Raw genomic sequence first — 22,882 nt, forward strand, 5'->3', positions numbered from 1 at the left:
GCAACCGGTGTCCTATTTGAAACCGTCCCCTCTACATGATGACGAACTGAGATCGATGAGAGTGATTAGTTGATAACTACAGAACAGTGTGTAACTGTGTATGCACTGGAGCCGCGCAGAGCCCTAGCCCTCACCATGCTCACTGGCCTCAGCCAGGGTCAGGGTCTTGAACGGCGTCTGCGTACATGTAGATCTACACTGTCTGTACTGTACAGTCTGTACTGTAGTCCAGTCTGTCATCATCGCTCATACCCACGCATCACTGTCTGCACTGCAGCCTAGTGCAGGCTAGCCAAGTCTAGTTCTGTGCACCCGAGCTGTGACACTGTGACTTTGGTAGCTGTGAGTGTGAGGCGCTGCACTGATTTTTCTGTTCTTGGCGGGTCAGCAGCAAGCTGTCTGGGCAAAAAAAAAACAGTTCACAGTTTGAGATGGCAAGTACTGTTGCTTGTTGGGACATCTAGAAACCATTGGTATCCAATTATTTTACAATTGTAGCTCGTGCCACTTCACCATTATAGGATGCGATCTTCGCTGATCAGCAGCAACCTGTATGCGCCTCCTGCTTGCGTTCGGCAATGGACATTTGCTCCTTTCGCAGTTCTTTTCGCTTCAAATGTGGCGAATGGATGGGAAAGAAGGAGTGCGTATATTTGATGACGCTCGGCGACGATTCGAAATGGACCGGGACAAGCGGAAAGCCGATACTGGAGAAGGATCTCATCAGAAATCGCGCTGGCATCTTGGACATGCCCACGGCAGTACTCAAGACACTGACAATCTGCCCCAAGCATCGTTACTTGTGAGTGTGAATTGATAATCTATTCTTAGCCTGCTGGCAGCAATAACAAAATCGATCTGGCAATTGTGTAGTTTATTATTTTATTTATTATATATATTTTGAGGATTTCCCAAAGACGTAGTCTAAATTGAAGGGAGTTCCATTATTGGGAGGCTGTAGGGTTGAGATAGCAGACAGTGGAGGGCTAATAATTCGTAATGAACAGCCTAGCAAGAGAAATACAATTAATATGCTGAATGTTCCAGAATGGTCCTTTAATCAATGATACCTATAGCCTCGGGGTATGCCTTGAAATACGGAATGTACCGAAACAGAAACACAAAAATTTATAAGAATAAGCGCAACGCACAAAGAAGGAGGACAGAGGCATGTCAGTGCGGAGTGGCATTGTGTTTGGTAGTTATTGTGATTGACCACCCATTTTTATGTGATTGCTTCAAATCGATTTCCAACATCATAAGGCTGCTAGCTTGATAACTGCACGACTGTGGCGTAGTAAAAGTGGAATGGGTTCCTTCTCTTCCGTCTGCCTGAGATGAAGGCAAAACTCATACAGTCACTTCCGAAGTCGTCGTGAATAACAACTTCGGATACACCGGTAATGACAGTCTCTTGAAAGTTTTCGGTGGATATTGTTTGTTTGTGTTTATTTTAAACGAGAACTACTGATGGTTGATAAAATATGGTGGGAAAGACACACCCGGCAATTTGACGGTAAACACACGCTCTCTAAGCTGCAAAGTTCTGGCACAAAGCTCTCCTTCTCACCAGCACCACCATCAGTTCGCGCCTGGCGCCTAGTCGATGCATGGTTGGCGGTATCCGACATAGCAGGCTGGTACACCAAGTAGTGCATGGCACATAGAAAATGCCACAGCAACGACATAGCTCGATTGCGACGTACGTTTCGTCCCCGCTTGACTCATCACGCAATTTTCTTCTTGGATGTCTTCATACGGAGCTTAACTCGGGAGAATGAAGTTGAAGACATCACTGGAGCTGTACTTATGGTTGTTAAATATGGTGGTAAAGACACACCCGGCAATATGGCGGTAAACACACGCTCTCTAAGCTGCAAAGTTCTGGCACAGAGCTCTCCTTCTCACCACCACCACCACAATCAGTTCGCGCCTAGTCGATGCATGGTTGGCGGTATCCGACATAGCAGGCTGGTACATCAAGTAGTGCATGGCACATAGAAGATGACATGGCAACGACATAGCTCGATTGCGACGTACGTTTTGTCCCGGCTGGACTCATCACGCAATTTTCTTCTTGAATGTCTTCATACGGAGCTTGACTCGGGAGAATGAAGTTGAAGCCACCACTGGAGCTGTACTTATGGTTGATAAATATGGTGGTAAAGACACACCCGGCAATATGGCGGTAAACACACGCTCTCAGCAACAACATAGCTCGATTGAGACGTACGTTTTGTCCCCGACGTACGGTTCATTCTCCCGAGTCAAGCTCCGTATGAAGACATCCAAGAAGGAGATTGCCTGATGAGTCCAGCGGGGAGGAAATGTATGTCGCAATCGAGCTATATCGTTGCTGTGTCATCTTCTATGTACCATGCGCTACTTGATGTACCAGCCTGCTATGTCGGATACCGCCAACCATGCATCGACTAGGCGCCAGGCGCGAGCTGATGGTGCTGGTGGTGGTGAGAAGGAGAGCTCTGTGCCAGAACTTTGTAGCTTAGAGAGCGTGTGTGGGCAGGCATGTGTTTACCGCCATATTGCCGGGTGTGTATTTACACCATATTTATCAACCATAAGTACAACTGCAGTGGTGTCTTCAACTTCATTCTCCCGAGAACTACTATGTAGGCCCAATAACATCAAGGCAAATATGGAAGGAACGAAACGAGAAAAAAAATCTTCAGAACAAGGACCCACTCGACCACATGCTTTTAACCTTGCTGATTACAAAAATTCCTTATTTTTTCATCAATATTCTTTTATCCGATCGAGGCTCGAAATCTGCCAGGTTGACTGGTTATTTACATCCCTATGGATACAGAGGAGGGCAAATGGTATTTTTGGATTTGACTCTGGGTATTCCGGAACAGTAATTTTCACGAAGAAAAATGCTGAAATACAGAAAAGCCTGTCTAAGACGACCGCTCAAGGTCCAATAAAATGAAATGTGATCCCCGTGCACTGCGGTTTGCCATATCCAGGGTCACTTGACTCGAATTAACATTTCTTGGTCTTGGTTGCAGTCCTCGTGAAATGGTAGTTGCAGCCTTGACAGACTCTGCTGTGTTTTGAATTTCTTTCTTCCTGTTTCTGGTTTGCATTGTTTCTGTTGCCCCGATTCAGCTATTTGTGGGAATTCCCCATGGCGCGCGTGAAGAAATGCCACTATCGCTTCCATCCCAAGGACGAGCCGATTCACCTAGTCCATGCGCAGATCCAAGCACCGTACGTGGTAACGCAGAAAATATCGAACAGAATGTTTCGCACTCGCCGTGAGCACGGCCCGCTTCTGCCAATCAGCGACCCGCGGCGCATCACACACCCGTCGTATCTACCAATCGGCGCAAGTAAGTCGTCAACTTTTTAGTTTTAGATTCATTCCTTCACAGGGCATGCAATGGCATTAAATCCCCATCCTATGGAAGGTACATGTAACTGAGTGGCAACATGCCCATTTAGCGGTCTAAGCCATACATGACCTAAACATCTACAGAAAGCCCATATATGTAGTACTCTATTTTTTCTAGTAAAACTGAGAAGGACAAAATGCTACGAGTCATGACAAACTATCCATAACTGTCTATTTTTTTAATCCTTTCCTTTTCCTTATAATTGTGTGCCTGTAGTGGATCTCATGTAACAACACTGCCTGTTTGTTGTTGGACATTAAATAAACCAATATAATCCAATCCAAATCCAGCAGAGAACTTTTTGACTGGCAAGCGTACTATAAGACACGTATTGCATCTTCTCATATCCTGAAGTATGGTGAATAGAACAAGGAAGATTTGTCATTGTCTTGTGTGACCAACCCACGGAGAGTAGCCGGCCAAGTGGGGTTCACAAGAGTGGCAAACTAGGTTTCTTTGTTTCTCTGAGGTTGACGGTAATAGGGCAAGTCACATACCGTATTTTTCCGGCTCTAAGTCGGCCTTTCACTACTAAAAAATTGAAGGAGGAAGGGTGGGGGTCGACTTACAACCGGGATTCGACTTATAACCGGGAACTATCAGTATCTTACAAAAAATTGCCTGCAATGCATGCACGAGTGCACCATGTGTACACATTTTTGCCAGTTTATTGCCTTTTTTCAAGGATTGGGACGTTATACCCTCCAATAAGGAATGTTTACATGATTTGTTGATGTGTTAGTAGCAGGGAGTAGTTAGTCGGGGTGATAACTTTAAAAAGCAGAATCGAGACCTCCAAATACGGGGTCCACCTCTAACCGGGGTTGACTTCCAACCGGTAGAATACGGTAACAGTTGCCTTAAGATTGGCACCATGGAGGACTCATCTACTTATGTAAACCGGTATGCATGTGTTTGTTCTAGCTGCACATGCCGTAGAACTTGCAGCTGTATTCTTATTAGTGCTGAAACGATTATATCGATTACTCGTTACTTACTCGATAAGAAATAGATCGAACGGTTATTTCGATTTTATCGGCTAAACGAGTAGAATGGTACTCACGCTCGGCACGGGATTTCCCCCCTTTGGGGGTCGCACAAAGCGTGCATGCATCGAAAGTGTTGCGAGTACGACATGAATATGTACATGACTGTACACCATGTACACTTGCAACATCGATGTACGTGTAAAAGCACAAGCGCGATCTGTGAAACATCGACGCGATCATCGTCGCCGTCTTTTGAGCTGACTACGTAGATCCACTTTCCATACAGCATGCAGGACGAGCAGGCTCAGTACCGGTATGTGTCTACACCACTCACTAGCTGCAGGGGCTGGAGTTCCCTCCACGTGCGAGTAGTCTTGAGCTAAAGACAGTAAAGTGGTCTTCAGTTTCATGTTTTCCGTTCTGTCGACGGTTCCCGAACCAGTTTGCTCGACGACGAGCTAGGCCTGGCGTCTGGGCCTATTTTGAGCATAGACAGGAAAAGCAACTAGTTACTTGTTGGTGCGCCTCAAGTCAGCTCATCCGTCGAAATCCACCGGTCTGCACTCCTGGCCGGCTTCTCTGACTTCATCGTCTGAGTCAGCGAAGTCACAGGCGAAGGGCACCATCAGCACTTGGGTTGCAACCAGTGAGTTGCCTCTGTCTGGTCTGTATTCGTCTGGTCAGTCCGAACAGCTGACGGACTTGTTGCGGGATCATCGGATCTATGCGCCCGCTTTTCGTCGTTGGCGATGTTGGACTCGTAATTTTTTTGGAATTCACAGAATGTACATGTACTGATGTAGTTACAATAATAATCGTTTAGCCGATAAGCCGATCGTTATGGTATCAGCTAAGCCACTAAGGAAAAAACGTAATCGTTTCAGCACTAATTCTTATATTAAAAAAATAGTGGTAACAACCTCAGCAATAATTTTATAAGGAATTTTGAGGTCTGCATAAGGTAGTTATGACTATACTTTGATGGAACACTGCCCCTGATTTGATTGTTCCGATCCAGTTCTGTGTGGAAGTTGTGAGGCAAGACTACAGAGACTGAAGCCGACGGTTGTGCAGAAACCACAAGTCCAGCAGATCGGTCGCTACTCTCCCCGCAAATTGCCGGTGAGTACATCAGTAAATCTTTTCTTCTTCTTCTCCATTATTCTTTTTCTTTACTTTCTCTTCTTCCTTTGCTGAGAGCCTTCTGTTCCCGTATTTTCCTTTCATCTCTGTCCCCATTCCTGGGTTATTTGGACTTCATTCGCTTCCTTGTCATTGGACATGTTCAGTCCGTTCGGTTTGCGAATTCAAATAAACACAACCAAATTGCATGTAGCCTTGATGAGTGTTTTTTGAAACACGAAACTCGGAGTTACGAGAAAGATTTTTTCGTCTCTGTGGTTCTGCCCCGTGCCTTGATACTTATGATACTTAGGTCATGCACACATGCACCTGGTATGCTATGGTATGCCATGCATACCCCTCCCGAAAGAGTGTGCAACTCCTGCATACCCCGCTGTCCCGACAGAATACCAAGTTCACATTCTTTTTTACGATGCAATGCTCCTTGCACCAGTGTTTTACGATATTTGTACGGGGTGTCAACGCTAGTGTTGAAACGATCTCACCGGATACTCGTTAGCTCGCTCGCCAGAAACTCGGCTCGTTTGTGCGGCCAGCTCGTTTGCACTAACGAACACTGTACACCGTACTCCGTACACATGGCAGTACATGTCGACCGGAGAGTCGTAAAATATTTTACGACTCCCTGGTCGATCGAGAGTCCAGTCCCGCGCAAAGTGAAAATCACTCGCAGTTACAGTGACTGTATGCCTGCACGACACTTGAGTTGTTGCAGTTGTCGTTGCAGCTTTGGTGGGCTCTAGTGATGTCTTGTTCCGCATCTGCTGACCTGACGCAGGATATTCTTCGGTCACCTCTCCATTCGAGTGAAAGTTTCGCTCAGTCATTTGGAAGTTTTCTCCCGCAATGCAGCGAAGACCAGGGCTACTTGCAATCTTTGCAAAACGGTCTATTCTTACAAAGGCTACTCAACGACGGCGCTGAAAAGACATCTCGACACCAAACAGCAGTCCGAAGTGAAGCAGCAGCAACCCCAAATGCCGGCGGTGATAATTTGAACCAGCTGAAAAAATCGGACTAAGAAATTTTTTTATTCAAAAAATCATATTTGCCACATCAATGAAACTCGTTAGCTCGCTCGATAGCTTGCTCGTTAGTGAAACTGATCGCTCGTTTGTTATAGATACGCTCGTTTCAACACTAGTCAACGCATCGCACCAAGTGTACATAACCAAGAGTGTGGAACTCAATGAACCCTCAGCCCATGGCCTAATTGTTTTTATGACATCAGTCTTTGGTGTCTGGTTGGCTGACTTAGCCAAAGATCAAAGTACAAATAATTTGTACATTACAGCTACGGTGGTCGAAGCAGAACAACGGATGATAGATCGATGTGTCTTGAACCTAATGTACTCACACGGTATCTACATAACAAGCACGGGACAGCACACCCACTTCATCATACTTCTGCCAGAGATTGACTCAATAATAACATTCCGCCGTGGGTGAACCAATCACAGCTCAAGATAGGAGTTGCACGCTCTTGGTTATGTACTCTTGATCACACCTGTTTCCATGAACTAGGTTGTGCAGGATTAAATGAGGCTTTGGCCACCACAGGCTCATGAGACGTCTGGTAATGTGTGCTCAAATCTGGACTGGATTTTAACTTTTTAAGCCACCCCACTTCTTTTACACAAAATTTGAAATTCCAGTACTTTGACTTGATGAAAGTGAAGCTGTCAAGTCAGTCTGGAGGGGAAAATTCATTTGGATTGTTTTTGATAAAGGGTTCAGTTCTGTGAAAACACAAGTGGTGAATTGATTGTTACTTTGTCCTCTCTATGCGTGTGCTCATTCACATTGCGTAGGGTTGGCTTATGGATCATGAGGTGGCTTTGACAAACGGGCTGCTGACGCCGTTCGACATGGATGGTCTGAAGGCTGCCATCGAGGTGGAGAGAGAGTGGAGGCGTGGGTTCACTTCATCTTCCAGCAGCAGCGAGGAGAGCACCAGTATGGACGGCGCTACGAATGACGAGAGTGAAGCACCATTCGGCACACAAGGAAAGGCTGGTGATAGTGACAATGACAGTACAGATACAGGCACTGAGGAAGATGAGAGCGAGGCTAGCCAGCAAATGCCTTCCACCCAAGACCAGCCCAAGGAGGCACCCGTCCTGCGCGGCATCCTGAAAAAGCCACCTTCAGCCGAAACGAAAGAAGCGGACACGAAAACACAAGATGGAGAGCCGATGGTAAAGAAAAAGAAGACGCTCAGATTTACATTGCCGGAGGATGAAGAAGAGAAAAAGAGCAAGGTGGTTGTTGAGAAAGCTAGCCAGCAAAGTGCATTGACGAAGTCAAACATAGCACCAACCAAAAGTAAACAAAATCCCAGCACCACAACGAGAGGGTTGAATGCAGCAAAGCCCGGGAAAGCAACAACTCAAACTGGACAATCCAAGGCAAATATGTCCCAAGCTAAAGTTAGTGGTGGAAAGTCGATTGCTGGCCGTCGTAAAGTAGAGGAAGTTGAAGAGGAGGATAATGCCTTCAAGATCTCTACTGACGTTGCACGCGGGGGAAAAGTCAAAGTCCTCACACCGATGCAAGAGAAAGCAATAGCCTTCGTCACACGCTACGGCTGTGCCAAAAAAATCATGAGGATTCGGAGACTCCCACCATCTCCTGAGATCAAGCGTGATTCTCCCTCCAACAGTAAGAGTGGCGGGGACAGAGACAGTGGTGGACGCAGTGACAGTAGCGGGAGCAGTGACACTAGTGACAGTAGCGGGAGCAGTGATAGCAGCGATAGCAATGATCCAACCACCCTGTCATCCACAACCAGCAAGGGCCCAAAAACAGCAAAGGACACTGCAGCCGCTGGCACCGTGTCTACCAACAAGCCAGGACAGCACAGCAAGCAGACAAAGAAGAAGGTAGGCGGAAAGCAGCCCATGCCAACAGGAGAACAAGCAAGAAACACTGCTGCTATCAACAAGATCCAAGAAAAACAGAAAAGCAAAGTGGCTGTGCAAGATGACAAAAACCTACAGATGAGGAAGAAAGTCAAGCAGACCACTTTAGGTGAGAAGGGCTCTGAAGCTAACCTGGACGTGCAAAATCAAAACCAGAAAGCTCACCATAAGAAGAAGTCAACTACAGCTCAACCTGGAAATGAAAAGAACAATGAGAAGGCCAAGGACATGAACAACTCGAAAGAGCCCGGCAAGGATGAAGAAGCAGATACTAATAAGAAGCAAGAACAGGAGATGGCTAATACTGGAGCTGCTACTAACCTGGATGATAACAGACTAGTGAAGGTGACTGTTACGGCTACTGGCATAGACACTGAAATGACAAGCGCATCTACTGGTCTGGAGAATCTTCCACAACCATCGGGTGCAGTTATTCAGCCCGGGACTGAGACATTGCAGCATCAGACAGAGTCAAAAACCATTGCAAATACGAGTGATACTGCTAGTGCGGAGCATGAAGGCAAGGAGAAGCCGAAAGCCACGGGACTGGACAGCGACAGAAACACAGAAGCCCAAAAACTAACGACGCACAAGGCAACAGGAGCAGATGACGAAATACGTCCTGAGGAGCCACATGGCGAAAAGAAATCAGAATCTGATGGCACCACAAGGAAAGGAGAAGCAGAGCCTGACCGAGATCTGCAGATGGCCGGACCGGATAGGGAATCAGAAAATAATGCAGCAAAGCTGAAGAAGAAACCTGAAGCAGCTGAAATCAACAGTCAGACGCATGTCAGGGAGCCATTGCGTCAGGAAGCACCATCAACAACTGCAGGAATCACGCCTGTGAATGCTGATGAAAGGGCTAGCAGCCAAGGGAAGCCGCAAGACAGGACACCTACTGAGAAGGATGGAGCAAGGTCACAACTTGCAACACAAATCACAACTGATGAAAAAGAGAGGGGAACAGATGTTAGGAAGTCTACCGATGAGCAGAAAATGACGGCGACCAAGAGTGAAGGAGATATCGAAGCACCAGCAGCTGCGGAGAAAGAGAATTCAACTGGTGTGAACATTGATACAGACCAGAAGAAACCAAAGCGGAAGAAGAAACCGAAGGCATCTGGTATGGACACGGAGGCTGGACAGTCAGTGCCTCAGCAGAAGTCCAATAATTCAGATCCCCTGCCTCAAGATAGGAGCGATGGAAAAACTATTGCGGTGGAAGAAGATGGCAAGAAAAATGCTGAGCAGAAGAATAACATGTCGGACAAGCAAAGCGTTGCAGCTGTCGACGGTATTGCCATGAAGATCAGAGCGAAGAGGGCCAAGGCAAAGAGGCAACTGGACAGCGATGAAGAGTTGAGAATGCTGCTTGACAATCCCGCCCACCGCTACCCTGAATTCCAGGAAGATTTCTTGTACAACATATCCCATATAGTGCACGATCGCAAAATGTCAAATGGCCGCAAAGAGTTCGTACGGAGGCGCGAAGAGTACATCAACATCAATCATGAATTTCATGAAACGGATCTGGAGAGTGAGGAGAGCGATGTTAGTTTTGTTTGTATTCCCGCTAAGCGCCGGAAAGCCAAAACAACCGGTCAATCAATGGCCAGACGAGATAACTACAAGAAGTTCCTCAAGGGTAAGTGCCTTCTTTTCCACACATGACATGCTGTTAGCATCAGAGTTTTTCTGGGTTTGTGCTTGCATGTGCTTAAAGAGTAGTTATTAACCTCTTTAGCGCGAGCGTCGTACTAGTACGACGCACATGAGTTGCATGCCCCACGACCGTCGTACTAGTACGACGCGCGCTGTACACTGTACAGTGAACCTTCATTTCATAGTCGTGGGGTCCGTGTTGAGTCCATAGTGACTTGTTCAAACTATCGCAACTCACTCAATACTTGGTCGATTCTCACAATCGAAACATGTATCTGCAAGAGAAAACTCTCAGCTGGCGATAGAAACAATCGCTGAAGCGATGCGACTACCGGTTGTTGAGATATGCGACTCGACACGGCAAATTTCAACTCGATTTTTTTGCGCAGTCTGCAGAACGCGTATTTTCCATCATGGATCCTTTTTGCGCTACCTGCTGCCATGGAAACAAGATTCAAATGATGGTAGTGGTTCCCGTGAGTCCTCACAAAAAATTTGAGCTCGATACGAGCAAGGAGACCGAAATGGCAGCTGAATATTTGAGCTTGGTTAGTTTTGGCCGTGCTCAAGTCTGTCGAGCGCGTGGATGAAGTTTGCCAGACTGTAGCACGGGGTTTTGGTTTCGCTCCGAGCTGGGTTTGATACTAGTTTGTCCCTCGTCTCACGACCTTTCAAGGAAGCTCAAGATCGTGGAATTCGTCCAAGGGAAGGTAAAGTTATCGATCCTTGAGCAGCTAGTACTTTCATGGGAAAATGCGACTTTTACAGGTGTTGACGTGGGGCGCGCTCAGGTAGCGTCGTGCTAAAGAGGTTAATTTAAAGGGGAAGTGCATCGATTTTCCGAGTAGGGTCCAGAAGGAAGACAATTTGATATCGGTTCGAATGGCATATCTCTCGCTTCCATACGATAAGCCAAACTTGCCAAACCGCCAATTGTATGCTCACGTTGCCATAGCGACCAGCGCAGTGATGACGTATGAAAGGCTTAGTTCCCCCACAGAGAAGGTCGATCACTGCAGAAATTGGTTATTTTCAATTGTCTTATTGTATTCACGATGTGAAAGAAGTGCTGTGTTCAATGCTGTTAGTGCCGTGAACTATTTATCGCCCTTCTCATGCATTTCCCTAGGCTGACTTTGCCTAGGAAATAGTTTCCTCCAGAAAAAGATGCTTGGAATTCGCCATCTCTCCTGAGACATTTTCAGCAAACTTTCAAACCTACGACATTATTTCATTCGTCAATCTCCACCACCCGTCGTCTCACCTGGCTTCAGAAGATGTTACGAGAGATAGGAGAGTCGCCAGGAAGCATCACATTCATCTTCAGGAAGTGGAAAGAGCAAACGGCATGGTCCTTGGTTGGGGGAAATGCTGAACGTCTGATTTGTCCCAACCAGGATTTCAGCATTGTGTTCGTCACTATTTTCGCTTGTCTGCTGGTGTCTCCGCACTCCAGCTTTCTCCTGTCGGTGTCACGTCCCAGTACACAACCGAGAGGACTACTAACAAACAGTTCACTGCACTAACAGCATTGGACACGGCCCTTCTTTCACTTTGTGAATACAATAAACCAATTGAAAATGACCAAATATTTAATTCTGCAGTGATCGACCTTCGCTGTCAGTGTGGTGGAGCTAAGCCATTCGTACGTCATCACTGCGCTGGTCGCTATGGCAACGTGAGCATACAATTGGCGATTTGGCAAGTCTGGCTTATCGTATGGAAGCGAGAGATATACCATTCGAACCGATATCAAATTGTCTTTCTTCTGGACCATACTCGAAAAATTGATGCACTTCCCCTTTAACAGAGCAGAAATACTACTTCAAAAGCTGTGTGATGTAGACTAACCCAGGTAGTGGAGGTCGAATAAGTCCTGGTAACTGTTGAATGGTGAAATCCCGGCATAAGTTTGGTTTTTCTGCTGCAGCATCGCTAATCAGATTTGAAAAGCTGGAATACAAAATCCGCTAAATCCATTTCATCTCTTTTGTCTGGTAATGGCCAAAATCGTAATCACGTTATGTGCGGTTTGTATCAAAATCAACATTGGGTTTCCAGGGTGGACATGGTTCGACTCAGATTTTGGAGGTGACATTTTTTCCTTTGGTGCCCCAATACGGTTTGATTCCATTGAGCTGATAATCTGATTTTCTTTAATTTTTGCTTTTCGGGCTTTGCATTTCAGCTTTATACTTAGCCCTCGCAAACTGAAATTGAAGCTCAGTGAATGTTTGTCGACTTACAGTCTGGGGATTGCCTTGCAGGGTTTGCCTAGGATTAGGATTAGGAGAGTTACCTGGCGCTAGTCTTGATTTTTTTCGTCTCCTTTTTTCTTTTACTTTCTTTTCGGATTTCACCCACTATCATTTGCATAGAGAGAAATCTGTCAGTGTACATGCAGTGCTCCTGCATATTGGCGTGCTTCATTTTCAATGGGTTTCCATTGTACATGGTGCGTGCTTGTCCAGCGACTTCATTCCTGTGTGTGTTTGTGTGTGTGTGTGTGTGTGTGTGTCTCTCTCTCTCTCTCTCTCTCTCTCTCTCTCTCTCTCTCTCTCTCTCTCTCTCTCTCTCTCTCCTCTCTCTCTCTCTTTCTCTCTCACTCTGTGTGTGTGTGTGTGTGTGTGTCTCTCTCTCTCTCTCTCTCTCTCTCTCTCTCTATCTATATATCTTTCTATCTATCTCTCTCTGTCTATCTATCGATCTATCTATCGATCTCTCTCTCTCTCCCTCTCTCTCTCTCTCTCTCTCTCTCTCTCTCTCTCTCTCTCTCTCTCTCTCTCTCTCTCTCTCTCTCTCTCTCTCTCCCAGTTCGCAAGGCTGGGCGGGGTTGTGAGCAGGCTTTCATTTCATCTTTTCTTATCATTTCTTATAATTTCTGCTTTTCATCTCATTACAAAAATTCTGCGCTTTTTCTCCATCTGCGCATAAAATCTAGACTGACAACCTGCTTGTTAAATCATGCACCTGCTTTCAGGCGTAAAAACCCTGTTGTAGAGGTCTCAGTCCTCATTTGTTAGACTTACCTGTCTTTATAAATGTAACTTACTCTCTCTCTCTCTCTCTCTCTCTCTCTCTCTCTCTCTCTCTCTCTTCTAAAGCATGTGCAAGAAAATACATTCTTTCTCTTCAGCCTTGGTCTTGAGGCCGATGAAACATCCTAAGATTTGTATGGCGGTTTATGTGTTTGCGTGTGTGTGTGTGTGTATGTGTGTATGTGTGTATGTGTGTATGTGTGTATGTGTGTATGTGTGTATGTGTGTATGTGCGCTCGTGTATGTGTGTGTGTGTGTGTGTGTGTGTGTGTGTGTGTGTGTGTGTGTGTGTGTGTGTGTGTGTGTGTGTGTGTGTGCAGTTGTGTGTATGTATGTGCCTGTGAATATTCTAGCATTTGCTTGTGTGTGTACGTGAATGCTGGCGTGTTTGTGTGTGCATGTTTTTGTTTGTGCCCATGCTTGTCTATTTTCCCCACTTGTGCAGTCTCAAAGATAAAACATGGTGAAGATGTAACCGCCTTGAGATGGATCATTGACAGACACACCAAGCCGCGTCGAGGCCCCGACCCCGAATGCCTAGGCAAGGAACGGATTGCGTTCTGTCATTGTCGGAAGCACTGGTTCTATAATGCAAAGAACGCGCACCTGTGGGATGAATGGGATATTGATTTCAAAGAGGGAACGCCTAGAGACGACTACGTCAACGCGGATGACCTGATGGATGAGGAGCTCCTGGAAGCTTTCCACATGGATAAAGCAACCCTGGGACATCTGGAGAGAGAGCCGCGGTATACTGTTCCCTTCTGGCCGGCAAAAATGTATGATTTAAATCGGAAGAATGAGCTCAAGTATCTAGATGAGCTTACTGCGGATGATCCCGCTGAAGAGGTGCAATTGTTGGGATTCTTGCACCCTTGGTTTGAAGGGTTTGGAAAGAAGAAAAAGAAGAAGGATCCAGATGACAGCGAGGAAGACGATGTGAGCGCAAAATCTTCGGCTAACAACCCAGATGTTAAGAGTGGTTCATCGCGGCCAGAGAGCCCACTCCTGCCATCGCCCACACTATCCGAGTGCGACTCCATACTAGGCACAGACAGGGCTCTGGTCGGTAGTGCGGATAAGTCCTCCGATGCCTCATCGACGCCGTTTCCCTCTGACTCCTCCGGCGATGACCGGGGCCACACGTTTCGCCGGTGGAAGCAGGGAACGCGACAACTCGATGATGTCGTCAAACAGGAGTACGCCCTCGCAGGGGATCTGGGCGCGAGGCCCAGCGCCAAGAGATCTGCCTGCAGCGGTGCCTGGGGCAAAGTCAACGTTCAACAAGTTCTCAAAATTCCGGGAAAGATTCCAGCCGACCGGCGTAGATCAACAGAGCTTAGAAAGCCAGCCGAGCAGGGTGCAGCGGCAAATCCGCCTCCAAGCGGCAAGCCAAAGCCACCGACAACACTAAGGCCAACACGAACAACAAAGCCATCATCAACACCAAAGCTGCCATCACCAACAGTGACACCAGCAGCAAGAAAGCCACCATCAAGAAAACAGCCTTCATCCACACCAAAGCCAACACCAAAGACTAAGCCACGACCACCAACAACGCTATCGCCATCACGACAACCGGAGCCCAAACCAAAACATATAGGATCATCAATATCAACACCAAACCGTGCAGCAAGTTCTGTACCATCGAAGCTTGCTCACCCCTCAAAGACACGCAATTTACCCAAACAAGCAGTAGCATCATATCAGCCCAAGCTTTTAGGATCACAGAAAACGAAGCGTCAACAAAAAGCAAGGACAAGCAAGAAGAAGACTTGGGCTGTGACCAAGAAGAAGAAGAAGAAGAAAACGAAGAAAAAGAGGAATACGGATATCCAGCGTGTGTATGTTGGTGGACAGGAGCCACTATCAAGTTGTTCGGACGAAGACGTCAAGTTGAGGGCACAACGACAACGCAATAAAGACAACCAGCTGTACGACTCCTGGGAGGATATCTGTAGAGAGGCGCCCCCACCAGTAGAGATGTTGCCAAGACTGATTCCCAGACCGTACCGGCTGGGGAGCATGCCAGCTTCAGCGACGGTTGAGATGCCGCCAAGGAAGCATCGCAAGACGGTTTACGACTCGCCCACCGATCTACACTTCAAGTGGTATTGGGGCAGAGTGATGAGACATATACCCGTAACCCAACCGCCACCACCGTTGCCTAACCTGTTTGCACACATGCCAAGGACACCAACAGAATGGCAAATGAGGAGGGAGGCAAGGCACCACCAGTATCTGCAGTACATCAATACATGTGTTATGGAGTTCTACGAAAAGAATCCACCCCCGTCGGCATTCGGAGTGGAGGAAATGTATGAGCTGCTGCCGTTTAAAACACCCGACTTTGGCTGGAGTCCTGTCAAAAGCAAGACCCCTGGAAAACCTGGGACTGGAGAAATCGGAGCCTCTGACTGTTCTGGCCCAGGTACAATTGACAGAATTGACTTAACAAGTAGTATGGATGAGATGTTGAGGCCGGTGACAACCGACATTTCCTCCGGCTCCACTAGCAGCTGGAACACGGAAGGTGCCGTTGCAAGGGTTCATACGTGCGATGGAAGCAGGACCCCGAAACCCATCCTGGCCGCAGCAGATTCTTTGCATGTTTCCCGGACAGCAAGCAGTGCAACTGGTTCATCGTCAATGACCTTGCCCACCACCCCGGATGATTTATTACCAGGCCCTGTGAATCCCTGGGATGGACCATTCAGAGGATACCCAATAAGCACATACTTCCCATCCTACACCGGGGCAACTTCTGCCGCTCAGCGATCCAGACTAACACCATGGTCCGGGTTAAGCTGTGTGCTTGACGTGGATCCAGAGTTTGCTACCGATGAGCGTTCATACACACCGCTGAGCTGGGATCTACGATATTCCGGTTCGAACAGGACGTCATCTTCGGCACGCTCTCTGGGAAGCGCTGCACTCAATGCCAGACCGTGGACACCACCTGAACGAAGAAAGGCGAGCCAGACCACACGCCATGCGAGGGGCGTTGAGTCTGCGACTGTCCCATCTGGTCGTGGTGGTCGAGGTCGTCGTCGCAGCAGAGGCAGAGGCAGAGGCAGAGGTGGAGGTGGTGGTCGTGTTGGTGGTGGTGGTCGTGTTGGTGGTGGTGGTCGTGTTGGTGGTGGTGGTCGTGTTGGTGGTGGTGGTCGTGTTGGTGGTGGTGGTCGTGTTGGTGGTGGTGGTCGTGTTGGTGGTGGTGGTCGTGTTGGTGGTGGTGGTCGTGTTGGTGGTGGTGGTCGTGTTGGTGGTGGTGGTCGTGTTGGTGGTGGTGGTCGTGTTGGTGGTGGTGGTCGTGTTGGTGGTGGTGGTCGTGTTGGTGGTGGTGGTCGTGTTGGTGGTGGTGGTCGTGTTGGTGGTGGTGGTCGTGTTGGTGGTGGTGGTCGTGTTGGTGGTGGTGGTCGTGTTGGTGGTGGTGGTCGTGTTGGTGGTGGTGGTCGTGTTGGTGGTGGTGGTCGTGTTGGTGGTGGTGGTCGTGTTGGTGGTGGTGGTCGTGTTGGTGGTGGTGGTCGTGTTGGTGGTGGTGGTCGTGTTGGTGGTGGTGGTCGTGTTGGTGGTGGTGGTCGTGTTGGTGGTGGTGGTCGTGTTGGTGGTGGTGGTCGTGTTGGTGGTGGTGGTCGTGTTGGTGGTGGTGGTCGTGTTGGTGGTGGTGGTCGTGTTGGTGGTGGTGGTCGTGTTGGTGGTGGTGATGATGGTGGCGGTAGTGCTCATAGTGTAGGTGCTGGTGCTTCTGCTGCTGCTGCTGCTGCTGCTGCTGCTGCTGCTGCTGGTGCTAGTGGTAGTGTTGCTGGTTTGGGTGTTGGTGGTGTTGGTGGTGTTGGTGGCGGCACCCAGGATGACTGTGACCCGCAATCACCCATCGCTCGTACTTCACCCTCGTCTTTGCAGCATTCTGATTCCAGCAGCAAACACAGCACCAGTAGTTCTGTGACTGGACAAAGTGAACAAACGCCAAAGTCAGGCGAGAAACGCTTGCCCTCCAAGTCATCCTCCCGCAGGAAAATAATTGGACGCTCCGGCAGGGGGAGGAAATCTATGCAACGTCAACTCTCCACTATATTTGAGGTTGAATCCCCCCACTCACAACCATCTTCAAATCAAGCAAATGAGAAAAATATTGCTCAAAACACGAATGAAGCATCCACACAACAGCCATTGGAAGAGGAAACTGGTCAAGATTTGCCACTGAATACAGGGAGTCTGAATCCAATGGGTGACAGACCCCGATCACCAGTTGCAAGACGCCGCCAAATGAACCGCACAGATGCAATTGCTGCAGATGATAGTCAGAAGATCTCCGAACTTCAACATCACCCAACGCCAGGCTTTCAATCTCCCAAACTAGGAGGGCCAGCATCATCCAGCACCATGCAACACCAGCAAAATGCAGGGCTGAAGGAACATGCATCGACTTCCACATCCAGAATGCCCGGTGCTGAACTAACTTCTTCAGCCATGGAAAGCCAAAGAGATTCCACTGGTGGACAGCATGGAGTAGCCTCAACAGATTCGCAAATGCGGGCTGCTCAAGGTGCAGAGCAACGTGTCACACTCTCAGCTTCCGACAGAACACAAACTGGTATTGGGAGACGTGCCGGCGTAGAGACTGCGACCAACAGCCCAGCAAAGTCTCCAGTAGTAGTGTCAGCGGGCAGCCAACAAGCTGACAGTGGAAGGCCCATGGCTCAGTCACCTTCACTGGTATCCAGCCTGCCACTCATAGATAGCTATGATGGTGTTGTGCCTCTACGAGCGGATGAAACACGGAAAACGTCTCAGGCAGGAAGCCCTATTGGACCCAATCCAACTACATTACCGAGAATATCACCTTCCCAGGGCATTGTCCCGCGACGTTCTCCACCGCCTGGCTTGTACATGGGCAATACAACTGGTTCTCGCAAGTCAACAACAACAACAACCACATTACCGGATATTGACAGCGGACGTGGCATTGTTCCAAGAGTAGCATCCGCAGTACGATTGACTGAACAGTTTCATGAAGTTCAACCACAGGGGACATCTAATTTCAACAACCTGAATGACTCTGATCGCTTGCAGATGGATTTAGGACACGTCAGCAAGGATTCTTATGGAACAGAAGTCAACTCCATTGGTACGCCACAGCCAGTGTGTCGCCATCCTAACCAATCCAGGAATAGGTCACCGGGCTTAGACGGCCCCTCAGGCAAAGATCCGGTTAGAACTGTTCGGCGCCCCATCACGCCCAGCAAACCTGACAGCCTACGCCAACTCCCACACCACTACAACAATGGAACGATAGTGTTGAGCGATCCTCTCCACCCACTAGACCGTCGGCGTTACTTTTATGACTCCGTGGCACTGAACGGGGAGGCGGAAAATGACACGGACGCCGACTCGGAACGATATGCTAATGCCCGTGTTGGTGGACTGGTAGCACGCCATGCCAAGCTGCCAACATCAGGTCTGGGTGAGCAGTCGCAGGGCTATCGAAAGTCAACCATTGCTGACTCCAATGAACGGAGAGGTAGAGCCAAGAGAAACTCATCCACAGACTCACAACTATCTGATAGTTCACCTGTTCGCAAAAGGCCACGGCGCTATGCTAAGGCGAGGTTTAGTTCTCGAAAATCAACCATTGCTCGGCCTTCGATACAAAACTCGAAAGTGGAAGACACCGCTACTGCTGATTCAAAAGTATCAAAAAATGGTGAAGTTGGAGAAAAAGCATCCAATTACACCTTGCTATCACAAGCAGATCTGGATAAACCGTTGCACGGTCCTCGAACGCCAATTTCAAGACAGGAATACACCAGGAGGTGGATGTTACAACTTCCTGAATTGCCAGAACTATCGGATACTCAAGAAGAACTTAATAGACACAGTGTGAGAGAGCAAGAAGTGCAAGAGGCAAAAGTGGACAATGGTGTGACTCCAAACACAGAGATGACCGTGTCGCAGTATCCTGACATGCCCGAAGACGCCCAAGAACAAATCGAACATCGAAGGGTGAGTGGACAAGAAGGTAACGAGGCAGCAGCAAACAATGATGTAAAACCAAGCAGAACAAGACCTTTGCATAGGATGTCAAAATGGCGTATACTGCGTACATACGTTCCGTATGTGGAAGAGAACTTGAAGAAGAGGGAGGCTGAACTCAGGGAGGCTGATAAACAACTGGCTGATATGCGGGAGGCTATGTTGAAAGAGGTTGAATTGCAAGAGGCCGCATTACAAGAGGCCGAAGAGAGGAAAGCTAAAGAATCAGAAGTCGAAACACCTACAGACTTGGATTGTGACAGTGATGACAAAGATGATGAAGAACGTTTGCAAGCTCCTGTTGATATTCACGAGCTGTATAGGAATGACCCGCCGATGCCGCGCATCTCCTCTCGTCCAGCTTCGCATCTGCTAGAAACTGATGATACTGGAGCAGTGGTGACATCTGCTGTTGATCGCGAGACCGCTGGCTCTGTTGATGTGGATCAAAATAACCAGAATGCCGACGATGGTGGCAGGAAAGGCAGCCCACCGTTCCTACACAAAAATGTCAAGTATCACCATTACGTGAAGGTTCACCACTCAGAGTCCGGGGTACGACTCAGCTACCGTAGAGGCAGGATCGAGAACGAAACGCCACCGCCGAAGTCCGTCCACTCTCGGAACAGTGAGGACTATGTGGTCGAAGGCCTGCCCTACTTTGACTACAAAGATGCTGATGAAGAAGAGCACTGTGATGAAGTGTTCTTTGCAGACGGGGAGGTGCCGCCACAACTGGATACAGATAAGGCTGACAAGAAATCTTCTTCTGACAATGCCGCTGATAAAAAATCCCTTGATCTTGATGAAGAGTTTCGCACCTTGCTTGGGTCAAAGAAGGCTGAAACTGTCGACGAGGAGAGTACAGCTAGCCCACTCCCACAATACGATCGTCTTCTTCGATACGAACAGGACAAACCCCAATGATCATCGCATTACTGTAAAAGCAGAAATTTTCGGTGGTGTAATATTTTCAGTATTCTCCGAAATCGGCGGTTCGGTAGAGGGAAATGTTCGGTAAAACCCGTTTTCCAGGTAAGTGTACTAGTACTACATGTATACAGTATCGGTTGTACCGAAATTTTCGGTGCGTTTTAATATCGGTAAAAATTGTCGGCACCAAAGTTACCGAAAATAAAACACCTCCGAAAATTTCTGCTTTTACAATACATTTTTGATGAACTGCAACACGTACACGTACATGTATGTGCCCACTGTAGACAGTGATAGATATGCATGTGCTGATGTAGTATCGACAACTTTATACATCCTTGTTCTTTTAATGCACGCCAGCTGCCGGGTTGATGTTTTGGTGGAGCTGATTTACTTTCCCTGTGTAGCCATACACATTAGTATCATGATCCGGTCAATAGTTTCCGTTAACAATTTCCTTCGCAAAATTCATGGTCATGCAATACATGAACTTGCTTTATTTATGATGTTTATTGGGTTTTTTTCATTTCAAACCCTCTGCCATGAGTTTCCTTCCCCGATTTTCTTTGGCTTTCCACTTTTTTGATTTTAATACTGCGTTCCACTGCAGGTACATGATTGTCCAGGTACATGATGGAACCCACCAATTGTCACATCATTCTCTCTCCTCTTCCTGCACTGCCAATTCTCTGAATGCATCATGATTCATGGTGCGAACAGATGTGTATGCCTCAGTGCAAGCTGGACAATCCCATAATGAAATTGCTACGGAGAGACAAAGGTTCCAAGATTGGTGTTCGTGTAATGCTTGTTACTGCTGGCTGCCTACTTGTTGTGGAATACCGTCGTGCTGGCCAGTAAGTGCCTGGTGTCCACAGCAGTATGCGGTAGACGTTTGCGGATAATGCCGGCAGAAAAATTGGCAAAATTCGGTACTTAAGAATGGGTTTGCTCCCCACACCGGAGCTCGCGCTATTCCGCCGACTTTACTTGACACTTGACTGACTCACGACTGCCATCCAGAGGACACCAGACGTCCATCGAACCTTCGACTCGGCAAACCTGCAAGGAAGCACCACTCCCTGCTCAATACACAGTGTTTCGGGGAATTCACCCCTCATCAGTTGAGCTTGAGTAGGCTGAGGAAGATTGCGCCTGAAGAGCACCACTTATCATGCTCTCCAGGCACAAACATCACCAAGGATACAAACTTACAGAGACGCTCCGTTTCCAGCGCGACAAACACCTCGTGAACACCAGATAGCGGCGTTTGCCGAGTCGAAGGTTCGATGGACTTCTCGTGTGCTCTGGATGGCAGTCATGAGTCAGTCAAGTGTCAAGTAAAGTCGGCGGAATAGCGCGAGCTCCGGTGTGGGGAGCAAACCCTTTCTTACAAATCATCGCCGAAGTCGCAACCACTACTTCGTAATTCGATACTTTTTCTGGTAAGTTTCATGCACGTTTGGTATGTGGATAAAGAAATGGAGCAAAATTCCAGGAATTACCCGCCATAAGGTTTGTATGGTTCTGCCAATTTCACTGCTTTTCGAGCAGAAACTGCCACCTTTTCGAGCATTATCCGCCAATGCCTAGTGTGCGGTGTAGTCTCTTTTACTGGCAAACAAAACACAATTATAGCAATTTATGGAGGAGTAGAACACAATTCAAGTAGTGAAAAGAATTGCATGAAAGGAAGAATGTGATAAGTAAATTGGAACCCTACTCAAATACAGCAAAGTTCAATGAAGCTCCAAGATCAGTTGTATGCTGCAGCCCCTTTCCTCCTTGTGGCTAGTCGTGAGCAGTGCAGTGCCTCTATTTTTAGTGAAGGGGCTGAGACGTGAAACGAGCGTTACCCACTAAATGTGTACCTTTGCTAGTACGAAATCGGTTACAAATCAAAGTCCGTGCGGATACATGTACGAGGTTGATGATCGTAGAAATACGTGAAACTCAGAGTTGCGACACAGCTTCTAATCTCTCTGTTCTGTACAAGTCATGTGCTAGTACATTACGTGACTGTACAGTCATGTAATGACTAGAGAAGGTCTGAGGCTTCCTGTAGCTCCATCTACATGTCTGAAATAATGAGTTCGGGTGCACCCACTGTATTTTCCTCTTCCTGCTTTTCTATATTATCACCACCTTCATCATTTTGCGAGAACTGTGGCAATACGACCGGTGCGAAGGCAGATTTTGCCTGTGCTTCTGGTGAAGTAAAAATAAAGCTAAACAAACAAACAAAAGCCCACCCATTTCCATAGCGCTGCACATCCGAACCAGTTGCGCTGTACATGTATTTAACAACGATGAGTACTCATTGTTCCTACTACTACGTGATGATGGCCAAGTGCCGAAATGTTGTGAGACAACTGAACTGGTTCGGATGTGCAATAGGCTCCGGCAGATTCTGCTCGCGAAATCATGGAATTATGCTTTCTTGGATTCTCGCATTATGCTCGCAAAATCCTCATAATGCTTTGGCACGCGGGGATACATATTCACTTTGTTGTACTTATGTAGCATCAAAGCTCGGACAATTGTGCGTTTTTCGTACTTGCAAGTGGCCATAAGTGCAACAAAATGTTACACGAGTATCTCCATACCAAGGTGTCCATGCATTAGGCTCCTGTGGATTATGCTCGCAAAATCATGCTTTCATGGATTCTCTCATTATGCTCGCGAAATCCTCATAATTATTATGCTTTGGCACGCGGGGATACGTATCACTTTGTTGTACTTAT

General features: G+C 47.6%; 1 protein-coding gene across 1 annotated transcript; it reads left to right on the forward strand.

Moving 5' to 3' along the window:
- Positions 1-430: 430 nt before the first annotated feature.
- LOC135813464 (uncharacterized) lies at positions 431-20,132 on the forward strand. Its single transcript, XM_065326556.1, has 6 exons — positions 431-802; positions 3,130-3,353; positions 5,424-5,527; positions 7,360-10,117; positions 13,618-16,299; positions 16,906-20,132. Exons 1-6 carry the CDS (start codon positions 579-581, stop codon positions 20,130-20,132), a joined length of 9,219 nt encoding a protein of 3,072 aa, XP_065182628.1. The 5' UTR covers positions 431-578.
- Positions 20,133-22,882: the final 2,750 nt, after the last annotated feature.

The sequence above is a fragment of the Sycon ciliatum genome, chromosome 4, assembly GCF_964019385.1.
Source record: "Sycon ciliatum chromosome 4, ocSycCili1.1, whole genome shotgun sequence".
In the NCBI taxonomy this organism is placed as follows: domain Eukaryota; kingdom Metazoa; phylum Porifera; class Calcarea; order Leucosolenida; family Sycettidae; genus Sycon; species Sycon ciliatum.

What these genes read in the sequence shown, in the direction of transcription:
- LOC135813464 (XM_065326556.1), top strand. Translation starts at nt 579, where the DNA reads ATGGACATTTGCTCCTTTCGCAGTTCTTTTCGCTTCAAATGTGGCGAA. An exon ending in GTATCTACCAATCGGCGCAA is followed by an intron (nt 3,354 to 5,423) that starts GTAAGTCGTCAA and finishes GTTCCGATCCAG; the next exon opens with TTCTGTGTGGAAGTTGTGAG. An exon ending in CTACAAGAAGTTCCTCAAGG is followed by an intron (nt 10,118 to 13,617) that starts GTAAGTGCCTTC and finishes CCACTTGTGCAG; the next exon opens with TCTCAAAGATAAAACATGGT.